The sequence below is a fragment of the Sorex araneus genome, chromosome 4, assembly GCF_027595985.1.
Source record: "Sorex araneus isolate mSorAra2 chromosome 4, mSorAra2.pri, whole genome shotgun sequence".
Taxonomy (NCBI): Eukaryota; Metazoa; Chordata; class Mammalia; order Eulipotyphla; family Soricidae; genus Sorex; species Sorex araneus.
The window spans coordinates 222,846,865-222,863,312 of record NC_073305.1 but is presented as its reverse complement, the minus strand read 5'-3'; the positions used below and the strand labels follow the sequence as shown (position 1 = coordinate 222,863,312).

The following is a 16,448-nucleotide window of genomic DNA, read 5'->3' as shown; positions in this document are numbered from 1 at the left end:
TAGGCTTCTGCAGGGGAAAGGAGGGAAGGGGCATTCCTTGCACACCTGACAAAAGAAGAAGGGGTATGCAGGTCAGCTGGAAGGGTGCTTGGGACAGCCTCCTTGGACATGGACAATAGAGATCAAGTGTCAAGTTTGAAATAAAAGAGAGCACGAAAATCCATCTAGTGTCTTCCTGTTAGCTCTGTCACAGTTGGAGGTTCACTATCCTCTTCTCTGAGAAGTCACACCGCATTAGTTCCCTGGGTTCTACACAGTTTTTACTCCAATTTTCCAAGCACTTATTCTCCCTCCAGAAACCTCCTCCTCAGAACACTGTTCAACTGAGAATAGTGCCTTTGAACACTGAAACCCCGTTCTGCTGTTTGGAGGTCCCCAGTGCCTGTACAAATTCCCCCTAAGGAGCAGCTGCAGACCCAGTAAATTCCTAAAACATCCTGGAGCAATTCTGGAGGAGGTAGGATGGTTACACTGGCAATGTGTTTGCCCACCTCAAGCTCTTGGAGAAGGATGTGATGGAGCTACACTAGCCTGTCAAAATGAGGGAGAGAAGTCTGTTTTTCATTTTGGGGGCACACCTAATGGTGCCTGAGGTTAGGGTTAGTTTCTTGGGAGACTATACAATATGAGGAATTGAGCCCACAGGTATATTTTGTACTGCTATGTGTAGAGGGGAGGCTACTTTAGGGGGAGATTTTGTTTTGTTTTTTAGAACACACCCAGAAGTGCTCAGGGCTTCATGCTCAGGAAACACTTCTGGAGGGCTTGGGGGACCATATGGGGTACCAGGGATTGAACTTGGGTTGGCCTTGTGCAAGGCAAGCACCCTACCTGCTGTACTATTGCTCCAGCCCCTGTCCTGCTTTTAAAATGCAGTTTTAAGACAAAGCTCTAGTAGAGCAGGGATTTGAGCATGGTTTATGCTTGGAGCTTGGAATGTGGCTCAGTAGCCTAAACTCCCTACCTGGCAGCATGAGACCCCAGTGCTGCTATATGCACTAAGCCCCACTGTTTGGGATCCCAGACGAGGAGAAATCATTTTTTTTAATAAAAATCTTTAAAAGATTGCCAAGTTTGTACTTTCATTGTAGGGGAGTAAATTGTTTATTCTAGAAACACTAGAAAGAATAGACTACCTCATGTAAGGCTTATCCGTCCTGCACAAAACTCCTGGTCACAGAGAAGAGCTCAGCCCAGTCTGCAATTAAGAGATAAGTGTCTCTGCAAAGCCCCAAGTCCTGAAGCAATGAGTCTGCACAAAGCAGCTGTCTTTAAAATCCACTCTTATCTTACATAGCCCAGATGGAAATGTTTATAAGCTAATCCACGGCCTTGAGAGCTGAGAAAAATTTCTGTTCCTCCATTCAGCAAATACCTAAACCAACCTCTGGTCTCCCTCCAGTCATCTTTCGTCAAGAGACTTACAGAGCCACCTCTACACCTGCTGGCCCCACACAGTCAGGCTTCTTGACGCACACAGTGGAAAGATGTGTATGGCCCCAGAAGTTGGTTTGGTCGCACAAGGCTCACCTGGACATCTCAAACACAGGTTTAAGCATAGGCACATTTTATAGAAATGGGGAATTAAAACCCCACTATGAGCTCTGTTAACAAACTATTCAATAAACATTTTCAGGCTTCATGAAATCTGCGTAATTCCCTCTATTTCCTTATTATTTTGTCACCTGTACATAAGCTATACTTCTCTACATGCCAAGCACAAGGGCTGGGATAGGCCCTATGTCAAGGAAACCTCTATCTTCATGGGAGAGACAACCTGAAAGTGACGTGTCCAGGATTCTGTCACTAAGGTCACTGAGCAACACAGGAAAGCACGGGTCTGAGCACACCAGGGAGGCACACTGCAAACTCTTCACGGGCACACATAGCTGCAAGGCCCCTGGATTTTGTTAAAATGGCAAACCTAAAAAGGGCTGGAGTAATAGTACAGCAGGGAAGGTGTTTGCCTTGAACATGACTGACCCAATTTGATGTGGAGCATCCCATTATGGTCCCCCAAGCACCACTAGGAATAATTCCTGAGTGCAGACCCAAGAGATCCCCTTGAGCACTGTTAGGTGTGGCCCCACACCCCCCAAAAATAGTAATAATAATAAAATAAAAACATAAAAATGATTCTTCCCCATGGGCACATAGCAGTCAACAAAAGGGCTGACACTTCCCTTTCTCTCTTGCCCCAGTCTCAATGGCACAAAAGGAAAGGCATACCCAGTGGAGGCAGTCCCCTCTAAGAGCCCTCAGACATTTCTTAATTTCCTAAGAAGGGAATGTAGAGAGTCTGTCACCCACTTATCATACCTGTCATAAGCTTCCTTAAGGTCCCTGGCCAGCTTGCATTTGGGCAGAATGTGATGGAATGGGGACTGAGGACCATCATTTGCTGCAAGAATTCCAACAGAGAGGAATTAGTTTTCAAGGCAAGAAACTTACATAAATTACAACAGAAAACAACTTTAAAAAGGTTTGGGGCTGGAGCGATAGCACAGCAGGTAGGGTGTTTGCCTTGCATGCGGCCAACCCAGGTTTGAATCCCAGCATCCCATATGGTCCCCTGAGCACCGCCAGGAGTAATTCCTGAGTGCAGAGCCAGGAGTAACCCCGGGTGTGACCCAAAAGCAAAAAAAAAAAAAAGTTTAACTTAAAAGGAATTTCAGTGACTGTGATTGTGGGGGTTTGGGACATATTCAGCAGTGCTTAGGGCCTACTCCTCGCTCTGAGTTCAGGGGCCACTTCAGGAGGTATTCATGGGACCATGTGTCATGCCCAGAGATCAAACTCTGGTCAGTAACATGCAAGATGAACATTTCAACCCCTGTACTATGTCTCTGGTCCTCTTCTGCTTTGAATAAAATCTTTGCATTCAATTAAATTAAAATTAAACTCAGATTGGGGGGGGTCACAAAATGGCTTAGTGATTTATCCTAGCTTCTTAAACTGTGGGTTATGACCCCACAGAGGGTTGTGCTACTTTAAAAATAATTATTTTAAAATAAATTTATGGGGGCTAGAGCAATAGTACAGTGGGTAGGGCATTTGCCTTGCACTCGGCCAACCTGGGTTCAATTCTCAGCAACCCATATGGTCCTCAAGCACCACCAGGAGTAATTCCTGAGCGCAAAGCCAGGAGTAACCCCTGAGCATCGCTGGGTGTGACCCAAAAACAGCATAAAAATAAATGAAGGACCAGAGCAATAATACAACAGGTATGGTGTTTGCCTTGCATGCGGCCAACCTGGGTTCAATCCCCAGCATCCCATGTAGTCCCCTGAGCACCACCAGGAGTGATTCCTGAGTGCAAAGCCAGGAGTTGCCCCTTGAGCATCACCAGGTATGGCCCAAAAAGCCAAAAATAAAATAAATAAAATTTATGAGTTATGGTGTCAGAGCAATAGTGCTGAAGGCAGAATGCTTGCCTTGCATGTGGCCAACCCAGGTTCAGTCCCTGGCATGGCATATAATCCCCCAAGTCCACCAGGAGTGATCTCTGAATACAGAGCCAGGAGCAAGCCCTGAACAGTTGTGTGGGGCCCAAACAAACAAACAACAACAACGAAATTAAAATAAGGGGGCCAGAGTGATAGTATAGTGAATAGGGCATTTGCTTTGCACACGGCTGACCTAGGTTCAATCCTAGGCTGCCCAAATGGTCCCCTAAGCACCAGCAAGAGTGATACTGAGTGCAGAGCCAAGAGTAAGCTCTGAACACAGAAAGGTATGTCCCCAAAACAATGTGTGTATGGGCGCATATGCTGTGCAAGCCCATGTGCTGCTTGTGCCCACATGGCCAAGCACATGACTATCGCCCGAATCTCCCCTCTTGAGATGTGTACTTTCATGCTTTCTTATCTAATGCTGGGATCTGTGTATAGACTTTCTCTACCTTTGGAGCCTGTATTTATTCATTCTCTTTCTCTGTCTCTCTCTGTCTCTCTCTGTCTCTTTCCTCTCTCCCTCTCCCTCCTTTCCCTTCCTAAAACCCTCCAAATAAAATTTGTTTTACTTCAAAAAAAAGTATATTTATTATCATTAAATATTAGATTTTTTTTTTTTTTTTGCTTTTTGGGTCACACCTGGCGATGCACAGGGGTTACTTCTGGCTTTACACTCAGGAATTACTACTGGCAGTGCTCAGGGGACTATATGGGATGCTGGGAATCGAACCCAGGTCGGCCGCATGCAAGGCAAACGCCCTACCTGCTGTGCTATTGCTCCAGCCCCTAGATTTTTTTTTTAATATACCAATATACCCAGAGTCCCGTTGTTCATCGATTTGTTCAAGCGGGCACCAGTAACATCTCTCATTGAGAGACTTATTGTTACTGTTTTTGGCATATCCAATATGCACGGGTAGCTTGCCAGGCTCTGCCATGCGGGCTCGATACTCTCCGAGAGGGGCGGAGGAATCGAACTCGGGTCGGCCATGTGAAAGGCCAATGCCCAACCGCTGTGCTATCGCTCCAGTCACATAAAAATTTCTCCAGTGAGGGGCTGGAGTGATAGCACAGCAGGTAAGGCATTTTCCTTGCACTCAGCCAACCTGGGTTCGACTCCCTGCATCCTATATGGTCCCCTGAGCACCGCCAGGAGTAATTCCTGAGTGCAGAGCCAGGACTAACCCAAACAGAAAGAAAAAAAAATCTCCAGTGAAAAGGCATTGCAAGAGGGAAGTTGTTTTTTTTTTTTTAATAAATTTATTTATTTTTAATTAATGAATCACCATGAGGGTACAGTTACGGATTTATACACATCTGTGCTTATGCTTCCCCCATACAAAGTTCGGGAACCCATCCCTTCACCAGTGCCCATACTCCACCACCAGTAAACCCAGCATCCCTCCCATCCTCCCCAATCCCATCTCCCCCCACCCCACCCTGTCACTGTGGCAGGGCATTCCAAGACGGAAAAGTTTTAAGTAGTAATCATTTGGGGTTAGAGTGGCAGGGTGTCATAGGATACTTACTTTGCATGTGGCAGCCCTGGGTTCAATTCAACACCCCATATGCAGAGCCAGGAATAAGCCCTGAGCACCACCAGGTGTCGCCCAAAAATCAAAGAGGAAAATAAAAAAAGAGGCAACCATGTGAAGTCCCTGCCCAGCCAGCCTGGGTGAAGCCATAAACTCAAAGCCTAGTCTAATTTGTATGTTTTGAGGCAATGTTGAAGACCTCACTGTTTGGTATCCCCAGAAAGGTAGGGAAAGAGGAGTGATGGAATCCACAAGGTTGATATACTCAACTGTCTATATATGCAGTATTAGGGATTAAGCTTCACCAATGCCCCCTTCCCACCTGTGGTCACAGGCCTCACTGGGAGGACAGATTCACTGACTGGGCCCTGGACTCTCCGCAGACCACAGCCCCACTCTGCCTCAGTGCCTGTCTCAGCCACTTTGTCCTCCAAAAGCTTAGGCTATTACAACTCTTGTTTTGTTTTTGGACAACATTCAGTAATTCTCAGGAGTTACTCCTTGCTCTGCACTCAGGGATCACTCCTGGCACTGTTCTTGGGACCATATGGGGTACCAAGTATGGAACCTGGGTTTGACATGTGCAACGCAAATGCCCTACCCACTGTACTGAGCCCATACAGCGACTTATTTTTATGATCGACTGTTTTTTAGTAATCCTTTCCCTAACAAAAACCATGTACTTACATAAAACTTTTTCTATTTTTATATTTGGACCACTGGTGCTCAGGGCTATTGCTGGTTTTGAGTTTGGGGGTTACTCCTGGAGGTGCTCAGAGAATCCTGCAGTACCAGGATCAAACCAGGCCTCCCATGGCAAACCATACACTCCAGTCCTTTGAGCTAGTCCCCTAGCCCACTCACATTAAACTTTAGACATAGTACGGTGGGGAACGTATTTGCTTTAAACACAGCCATACCAGATTTGATTCCAGCAACTCATCTGGTCCCTTGAGCCCCCTCAGGGGTGATCCCTGAGCACAAAGCCAGGAGCCCTCATGTCCAGCCACAGGAAAACATGACCAGAGGAACTAGGGCAGAGTGGCAGATATCTGACCTATGTGAAGAGCTGTTATGTGGGTGGAGGAGGTTCCAGGCCAAGAAAGTAATTTAAGTACATCAGATCAAGAAAGCTCAGTCCGGGGCTGGAGCAATAGCACAGCGGGTAGGGCGTTTGCCTTGCACGCGGCCGACCCGGGTTCGATTCCCAGCATCCCATATGGTCCCCTGAGCACCGCCAGGAGTAATTCCTGAGTGCAGAGCCAGGAGTAACCCCTGTGCATCGCCAGGTGTGACCCAAAAAGCAAAAAAAAAAAAAAAAAAAAAGAAAGCTCAGTCCTGGGGCAAGAGCAGGAAACCTCAGGGGGCTTCAGTTTTCACATTAGCAAAACTACTTTGGGCCATGCCTCCAAACACTGCCTGCTTATTGTAAGTGTAGGGTGAGATTTCTGCGATGCTCACCATCAGCCACAGCAGACACTTCATCCTGCAGTGCTAGGATTAGCTTGGCTTCCCGTGTGAGGTACTGGCAGCGGCGTTCCTCATGCTGCAGCACAGTGGCGATGCGCCGGGAGAGGTTGTGCAAACAGTTTATCACCGAAGGGTCTGCATTAGCCTGCACAAAAAAGAACGCATGAGACGCTGACGTAGCACATATATTCAGCCACACAAACACAGCAAATACTCAAACCATGAAAGAATCCTTCTCCAATCCTTTGTCCCAGATCCCTCTCCAGGGACTACCCCCATCCCTACTTTCCTGTATTCCCTCTAAAATTTTGTCCACATAAGCACCTATCCACTAAGCACCCTATCTTTCGAACAGAACAGAGATGGTTCCCTCGGCTGGGGAGACAAAGGCATTTCTAACAAGCAAAGGAAGGCTTGAAGCTCTCCTATGAAAGGATCCCACACCTGGGTCAAATGAGGCACCCATTCTGGGCTTTGGAAGTGGTGAGGGCACAGAATCTACAGGATTCCATCTAAGGAAGAACAAACAATGGTACCTACTTCACAAGTCAGATATGCCAACTGCTCAGAACAAAGCTAAACTTCACCATTTCAAAAAGCAGTTTCTCACAAACTATTTAACCCTATGTGCCCTATGTGAGATGAATCACAAAGTCCACATGAGGATAGTGAAACACAGACATTCTCAACTTAATGTTCATTGAACACTTTCTGTACTGAAGGATAAGGTCTTCCCAAGAGGCCAGGGATGTGGTTCGACAGTTGAAAATTTGCTTTACAAGTGAGAGAACCTGGGTTTGATCACCAGCACTACAAACAACAACAACAAAAAAAAAAAAAAAACACAAAAGCAACTCTTCCCCTTCAAAATTAACCCTGGCTAAGAAAAGCCACCAGTTTCAAAGCCTTCACCTGGAGCTTCCTCAGCAACCTTTGGGAACTCTGAACTCTATCAAGAGTTGCAGGTGTACTGCCTAGGCCAAGGGTGGAGTGCAGAGCTGTGGGATCTATGAAGATGTTCCACAGAGCAGATAACTTGCCAACCATGACTCAGAGCTTTAGAAGACCAAAAGGCAGCTGAGTCATCCTATGGGGGGGAGGTGGGAGAAGGGGAGGGATGAATGGTGCCACTGATTAGAAACTTCCCTCTTTATCTGGCAGGAAGGGCCCTGCTTGCAGAGTGCCACAGCTAGATTTCTGGGCCAAACCAAATTAAGGACACACCTTCAAGCAGACTTGGAGATTTTCTGAACTCCCACTGGGACCCATACAACAGCAAGTATGCCTATGCTGAGAAAAGTGAGTGCTGCTCCCAAAGCACGTCCACTACTGGGCTGCAGACTTGCCCTCATCAAGGACACTCATCAGTAGTGCCCTCCCAAAAACTATGAAACTAGAGAGCCTGAATTACAGGGTAAATTCACATTTATTAGAGCCTATACAAAACACTCCTACCAGCAAAGCATTGAGAAAAAGAATACCTCTCTGAGTACCTGATAATCCCCTTAAGGAAGTAACTGTCACAGTAGAAAGCCCAAAACACCTGCTGGTGGCCCATAAGCTCGGGAACAACAGTATTTTTAGTCTATGTCTGGAGCCTATCTGTCCCATTTCTACACACATGAAGCGGGAGGACTTGCACCACTGGGATGTCAGGGGGTCCTGTTAGGGCACCTAGATGGGGCACTGCTCAAAGTGCCTGTAGATCTCAAGACCGTGTGTCTATTCTGGGAGAGCTACCAACTGGGGATTGCCTACTCTGAGTGAAAGTTCTGAGAAATGCCACACTATCCTATCCCCAAATATGATGGAAAGCAATGTGAAGCTTACGGTTTTTCCTCTAAGATTCTCTCACTTCCAACACTCACACCCAAATGTCAACAGGCCTTCTGAAGCCATTGTTCTGTTACACAAGGACATACATGGGAGGTGAACAAATCTGACCCAAACTAGGAACATTTGATGGGAACAAAGGAGGGACATCAGAGACTGGCAGGACCAACACACACCTCACCACATGTAGCTATTTTCTTCCTGAATTACCCAGGCCAACTGCAAAAAATGTTTTGATAATTGAGGAAGTTTCAATGATCAAGTACTAGAGAAATTTGTCCAGGTGTGAGGAGCATGGACCAGGTACTAGAGAGCTTTTTCCAGGTGCGAAAAGCATCATGGCATGTGACAAATGTTCACATTTTATAAAGATGGCTCCTAAAGTAAGTAGGAATAAAGATTTTTTTCCCCAGCAAAATTAACCCAGGCTAAGAAAAACCACCAGTTTCAAAGCCCTCTCTCCCCTGGTCTGGGACTTGTCCTCAAATATTTGAGCGACAATGTGTGTATGTGAGAGCAGATGGAGCCAGGGCCTAAGGGGGACAGTTACTAAGAGATAAATAAGTATATGACGGTAAATTCACAAAGTGGTGTGGGTGCTGCAATGATGCAACAATGCCTGCGTTTGTTTGGTGAGAGCTGTTTCCAATCCTGCCCAGCAAAGAACAGGGTCCACAGACTGACGGTGAAAATGGCCCATTTACCAGGGGGATTGCCCCATAGCTGGAAGACTGCTTCATGAGTGGAGGGGAGAAGGCAGATGGAATAGAGATCACTAAGAAAATGATGGTTGGAGGAACCAGTTGGGATGGGAGATGTATGCTGAAAGTAGATAATGGACCAAATATGATACCTCTCAGTGTCTGTGTCGCAAGCTATAATGCCCAAAAGTAGAGAGAGAGTATGGGGAATATTGTCTGCTATAGAGGCAGGGGGAGGGTGGGGAAGGGGGGGTATACTCGGGATATTATGGTTGGGAATGTGCACTGGTGGAGGGATGGGTGTTTGAGCATTGTGTGATTGTAACCCAAACATGAAAGCTTGTAACTATCTCACAATGATTCAATAAAATTGAAAAAAAGAAAAAAGAAGACACTTTGTCTCTCAGGAATATCTACATTGCTTTTATCTTCCCTTCTAGTTGTATTAATTATCAATCCTTACAGTTGTTTGGATAAATACAGTAAGAGACAAAGATCCCAACCCTTAGTTCTCTGGGCTGAGAGCAAGCAAGGCTTTTAATTCTTAGTTCTCTGGACTCTGATAGCAAGCAAGGCTTTTACCGTAAATCCCAGAATAAGTCCTCAGGGCAGTTCAGCTTGTCCTTCCCCATAGGAACGTTTCTTAGGTTTTAACAGTTTGCATCAAGACCATGCATTTATGCTTTTTAGAATGTGCCATTTCAATGCTGGGTAGCTTTGCCACTCGCACCGGGTCCATTCCAGTCCTACAGCAGGACCTCCCTTTTGGGATGTTAGGAACTACAGAAACTGAAGCCTGAATCAAGTAATTATGACCAAATAATTATGCTCAGGAACAGATAAATTTCAGAGTCAGTCAACTCCCAAATATTAGGAGCATAGCAATAATGATCTTTCTGTGTTTAACCAAAGAACACTGCTGCATAGCAATAATGATCTTTCTGTGTTTAACCAAAGAACACTGCTCTGTAGTAAAATATAAAAAGGCTATAGGGGAAATAGAAAAGCAGGTACAAATATACAGCATTTCAAATACAAGCAGTACAAATACAAGCTCAGAATTACCAGAAAGTTTTGGCTTACAAGTAATCAAGACTGACTTGGGGAACTATGACAATGAGAGGTAAAATACAAGGGAAAGGTTAAAAATAAACTTTAAGTTAGGGATGCTAGCAAGAGCACGTTAAACTCTGGGAGGAAGAAAGGGGACAATTCACTGATGAAGCCTAAAACACTTAGGGCTGATATCCAACATATGACATTTATCTAACTATTATCACTAGAGGAGGATCTGTTGAGTACAGAAAAGAAACGGATTATTTAGCACAAAATACTATGTATTATTTACACTTCTTCCCACTTTTCAACTCTTTGGCCTATGATGTTGCTTCCTGTGCTTTCACCTGGATGTGACCCATCTGCCTCCCTTACATTCTGGTTGAGCCCCATTTCCTCATGTTTAGTGACCACAGATTTGCAAGTGTACAACAACCACCATCTTGCCTAATATTATCCAAGAACTGGACACAGGATTATTCCAACTAACTTCTCATTATAAAAACTTTTACAAGGGCTAGACCAATAGTATAGTGTATGCCTTGCACACAGCCAACCCAGTTTCAATCCCCAGAATCCCATAGGGTTCCCCAAACACCGCCAGGAGTAATTCCTAAGGCAAAGGCAGGAGTGAGCCCTGAGCATCGGTGGATGTGACCCAAAAAGTAAATATCTATATCTATATATATAGATAGATATCTATATATATACACATATATTATATATTTTAATAATATATATATTTTACTTTTTGAGCCACACCCAGCGATACTCAGGGGTTACTTCTGGCTCTGAATTCAGGAATTACTCCTGGCAGTGCTGGAGGGACCATATGGTATGGCTGGGGATCAAACCTGGGTCAGCCATGTGCAAGGCAAACGCCCTCCCCACTGTTCTCTCGCTCCGGCCTAAAACATATATATTTATAGAGAGGGGCCAGCAAGATAGTACAGTGGATAAGGCAATTGCTTTGCATGTGGATGACCTGAGTTCAATCCCTAACGACCCATATGGTCTCCCAAGCATAGCCAGGAGTCTTCCAGGAGTGCAGAGGCAGGAGTAAGGCCCTGAGCACTGCCGGGTGTGGTGTAAACCCTTGCCCTCTGCCAAAGAAAAATTCTTTTTTTTTTTTGCTTTTTGGGTCACACCCGGCGATACTCAGGGGTTACTCCTGGCTTTGCACTCAAGAATTACTCCTGGCGGTGCTCGGGGGACCATAATATGGGATGCCGGGGATCGAACCTGGGTCGGCCGCGTGCAAGACAAACGCCCTACCCGCTGTGCTATCGCTCCAGCCCCAGAAAAATTCTTTATAGAACTTTTTTTAGTTGTACTTTGGCAGTACTCACCACATGTTTGGCTGAGGTATCAAGTGGTTGTCAGCTACATGCAAGGCAAATACCTTAACCCCTATACAATCTCTCCAGCTCAGCTTCTTGTTTTTTGGATTGCTAGGCTCAAGGACAACATATATTCTGCTATGACATCCTCAGAGATGAGGATCTACCTGTAGTGTCCGAGGGATAAAATGTGGCTACCTTTGACTGCCCAAGTTATAGGGGCTTTTGGTGCTTACAGCAGGCTAGCGTTCATCCAAGTTTTTGGTTTTTCACTTATTAGTTCTCTTTGTAGACACCTGCATTATATAATCATATAATACAATTATAAGGTGAAAAACAAAACTATAAACGTATATAAAATAAGACTTTCCTTTGGAATCCCATGCCTCAGAGACATCATTTTTTGTTTTCATCTTCAGTTCTTTGTTTTGTGCCATACCTTATCAGTGCTCAGGGGCTGTGTCCAGCTTGGTGCTCTGCAGTCGCTCCCAGAAGCACAGGGGGACCATGTGGTGCCTAATATCAAACCCAGGTCTCCCACATGCTTGCATATGATCCAAACCTTTGAGCTATCTCCCCATCCACTTCAGTTCGCTATTTATAAACAAGGTGCACCAGTTTGTTTGTTGACAGGTAAGTTGTCATTGTTTTGGAGGATCACACCCAGCAATTTTCAAGGGCTAGTCCTGGTTCAGTGCTCAGTGCTCACTCCTAGAGATAGTCAGGGGTGCATATGCAGTGCCAGGAATCAAATGGGGTGGGCTGCATGCAAGACAAATGCCTTAACATTTGTACTATCTCTTTAGCTCTAAGCCAGTTTTTTCAAATTAAACTCCAGGGCAGGGGATACAGTTTAGTGGTAGAGCACATGCTTTGCATGTAATAGGCTCTGAGAACAATACATAAAATATGAAATAAAAAATAAACCTTCAGGAGCCATGGAGAGAGTTTGGGGGTCAGGGACACATGTTTTGTACCTGCAATAACTCAAGTTCAATCCCAGGCATCACATGCCAACTCAAGAGCACTACTGGTGGCCTCTAGCACTACTGAGTCCTAGAATTTAATTTTCTGGTCAGGTTGGCTGAGTATTGTCTGGAATAGGCCCCTGAGCACTGCTTGGACACCATTCCCCCACCCCTCAAAAGAGAAAAAAAGCTCCATTCTAAATACACTTTTCTCAAGCACGCTTTTTGTCTGATCCACATTCAATATGACCTGTGGTCTCTAAATCAAAAAGCTTGAAGGGGGGGGAGAAATATTGAGATTTAGAATGGCACCTACTTTTACAGATTCCCTATCTGTTAACTCTTTTAAGTCTCAGTCCCACCAGACTTGAAGGTTTTGAAGGCACACATGGTTTCCTTGTCACTGAGAGCTAGCTACTCTCACACATGAGCTACTATGCCGATCACATGCACTTGCCAGAAAGAAGGGTTTACTAGACACTGCTGAACACAATTAGCATGATATATCAGAAAATTTCCATTATTTAAAATTCACTGATTACGGGGCCGGAGCGGTAGTACAGCGGGTAGGGCGTTTGCCTTGCATGTGGCCGACCTGGGTTCAATTCCCGGTGTCCCATATGGTCCCCCAAGCACTGCCAGGAGTAATTCCTAAGTGCAGAGCCAGGAGTAACCCCTGAGCATAGCTGGGTGTGACCCAAAAAGCCAAAAAAAATTTTTTTTTAATTAAAAAATTTTTTTAAATAAATAAAATTCACTAATTATTAATTCTTAAGGTTTTTTCTAATTTTTTATTGAATCACCATGTGAAAAGTTACAACGCTTTCAAGCTTAAGTCTCAGTCATACATTGATCAAACACCCATCCCTTTACCAGTGCACATGTTCTATCACCAAGAACCCCAGTATACCTCCCATCCCACCCCTACCCCCCAGCCTGTGTGGTTGATGATTTTCACTTTACTTTCTCTTTACTTTGATTACACTCAATATTTCAACAGAAAACTCATTATTTGTAATTTTCCCAAAAAAAATCAGACCTGCTTGAAAAGGCAACATTTGATAATTTGTTTTCCATTGCTGAGAATGAAGAGCAAATGAGGTTTTGGATTTCTGTATTTTAGTATTTTAGTAACTAAGTCCAGAGAAATTTCTGCCAGAAATTGCATCAAGGCAAGCTCATACCGCTGTTTAGTGGCCTCCAGGATCATGGGTGTTCAGCAATGGAGGGGCCGCACATGTGTGGCCACTCGGGTCACATCTCAGCAGAGAGCAGCGCTGGTAAGGCCTCCCCACCCCCACCCCAGATCTCCTGCGCATCCCATCGCTGCAAGCTCGTACCTCTCTTTAGTGGGCCTTATAAGATGGCCATGTAAGATGGCCGCCACCAGGGAAAGGAAAAGCCGAGAGAGAAAAACCTTTCCTCTCCTGGGACGGCATGGGGCCGTAGCTTAGTTCACAGTCTAAAGGCATTTCTGCAAGAAGCTGCTGGTGCCAAAAGTAAATAGATGGCCTCCAGGATCATGGGCATTCAGCAGCGGAGGGGCTGCACATGTGCGGCCGCTCGGGTCACAACTTAAGGGTTTTTTTTTTTTTTTTGCTTTTTGGGTCACACCCAGCAATGCTCAGGGGTTACTCCTGGCTCTGCACTCAGAAATTATTCCTGGCGGTGCTTGAGGGACCATATGGGATGCCAGGGATTGAACCCGGGTCAACCGCGTGCAAGGCAAACGCCCTACCCGCTGTGCTATCCGCCGGCCCCAACTTAAGGTTTCTTTTTGTTTTTGTTTTTTTGCTTTTTGGGTCACACCCGGCAATGCACAGGGGTTACTCCTGGCTCTGCACTCAGGAATTACCCCTGGCAGTTCTCGGGGGACCGTATGGGATTCTGGGATTCGAACCCAGGTCGGCCACATGCAAGGCAAACACCCTACCTGCTGTGCTATCGCTCCAGCCCCACAACTTAAGGTATTTTTTAAGTACCTTCATAAGCTGTCAGTCCTTACTCAGGAGAGCTTTTTTTTCTTTTGATATTAGGGCCACATCCACCTGTGCTCAGGGCTTACTCCCAGTTCTGTGCTCTGGGATGACTCCTAGCAGAGCTCAAAGGAACCATACTAGGTGCCAGGTCGGTTGTATATGAAGCAAGTGCCTTACCTGCTATACTATCTCTCCAGGCCCTCAGGGGTACTTTTAATGTTAATTTGGATCCCTTATATTATTTTTTCCTCCTTTGGTTTTTAGGCCACACCAAACTGTGCTCAGGGCTTACTTCTGGCTCTGCACTCAGAGATTACTCTTGGTTGGTTCAAGGGAACCATATGGGATGCTGAAAATAGAACTCTGGGTCGGCTGCATGCAAGCAAATGCCCTGCTGCTACAGTATAGCTTCGGCCAAAATTATCATCATTATTAATTTCAGGGTCACACCTGCCGGTACTCAGGTCTTATTCCTGGTGGTACTTGGGGGACCATACGGGATGCTAGGGATCGAACCCAGGTCTGTATGGAAGGCAATCACCCTACCTGCTCTACTATTACTCTGGTCGCACCAGGCAATGCACAGGGGTTACTCCTGGCTCTGCACTCAGGAATTACTCCTGGCAATGCTCAGGGGACCATATGGGATGCTAGGGATCGAACCTAAGTCATCCGCATGCAAGGCAAACGCCCTACCCACTGTGCTATCGCTCCATCCCCCGATATATTTTTATTGAAAATAAACTTCCCATAACTAGTGAAAACAGTCTTAGATTAGAAATGATTCAAGGAACAAGCAGACTTAACTGCAAAATAGAAATTAATCATTGTATCACTATATCACTGTCATCCCATTGCTCATCGATTTGCTCGAGCTGGCACCAGTAATGTCTCCGTTGTGAGACTTGTTGTTACTGTTTTTGGCATATCAAATATGCCACAAGTAGCTTGCCAAGCTCTGCCATGCAGGCGAGATACTCTCAGTAGCTTGCCACACTTTCTGAGAGGGACGGAGGAATCAAACCTGGGTCAGCTGCATGCAAGGCAAACACCCTACCCGCTGTGCTATCGCTCCAGCCCCCTCCTATATTTTTATTGAAAATAAACTTCCCATAACTAGTGAAAACAGTCTTAGATTAGAAATTTTTCAAGAAACAAGCAGACTTAACTGCAAAATAGAAATTAATAAAAAATAAAAAACCAAGGCTGGGGGCTGGAGCAATAGCACAGCGGGTAGGGCGTTTGCCTTGCACACGGCCGACCCGGGTTCGATTCCCAGCATCCCATATGGTCCCCTGAGCACCGCCAGGAGTGATTCCTGAGTGCAGAGCCAGGAGTAACCCCTGTGCATCGCCAGGTGTGACCCAAAAAGAAAAAAAAAAAAAAACACCAAGACTGGAGATGTTAGCTCAATGGGAGAGTATAGGCCTTGAATATCTAGGGCTTTGGATTACAAAAATCAGGGCTAGTGCGGATGTAAAATGGTTTAGCTGCTAAGAAAAAGTATGGCAGTTTATCAGAAGGTTAAACACAGGGTTATCACATGACTCAGCAGTTTCACTCCTAAGCAGTTTATACCCAAGGAAAATGAAAACATGTATCCACATAAAATTTGCATACAACTCTCTTTAACAGCATTTCTCATAACAGTCCAAAGGTATGAAAAACTCAAATGTTCATCAACAGATGACTAAATACAGTGTGGTCTAAGCACACAATGGAATATGATTAGCTACAAAAAGAAACAAAGTGGGGCTGGAGCAATAGCACAGCGGGTAGGGCGTTTGCCTTGCACGTGGCCAACCCAGGTTCCATTCCCAGCATCCCATATGGGCCCCTGAGCACCGCCAGGGATAATTCCTGAGTGCAGAGCCAGGAGTAACCCCTGTGCATTGCCAGGTGTGATCCAAAAAGAAAAAAAAAAGAAAGAAAGAAAGTACTGACATACATCATAATATAATGAATTTCAAAAATTATATTAAGTGAAAGAAATGAAATATCAGTGATCACACAATGGATGTTTCCATTTACATGAAACATCTGGAATGAGAAAATTCACAGAGACAGAAGCAGACAACTGAGAAGCCAGAGCCATAGCACAGCAGGTAAGGTAC

At 45.3% G+C, this 16,448-nt stretch overlaps 1 protein-coding gene across 4 annotated transcripts in view; it reads right to left on the bottom strand.

Moving 5' to 3' along the window:
* The window catches only part of NPRL3 (NPR3 like, GATOR1 complex subunit), a 44,944-nt gene that overhangs the window by 8,775 nt on the left and 19,721 nt on the right, over positions 1 to 16,448 (bottom strand). For all 4 annotated transcript variants that reach the window (XM_004604228.2, XM_055134189.1, XM_055134191.1 and 1 more), the window contains 2 exons: positions 6,449 to 6,602; positions 2,320 to 2,401 (listed from right to left, as the gene is read on the bottom strand). In XM_004604228.2, coding sequence (XP_004604285.1) covers positions 2,320 to 2,401; positions 6,449 to 6,602 — 236 coding nt within the window. The remainder of the gene's footprint in view (positions 1 to 2,319; positions 2,402 to 6,448; positions 6,603 to 16,448) is intronic.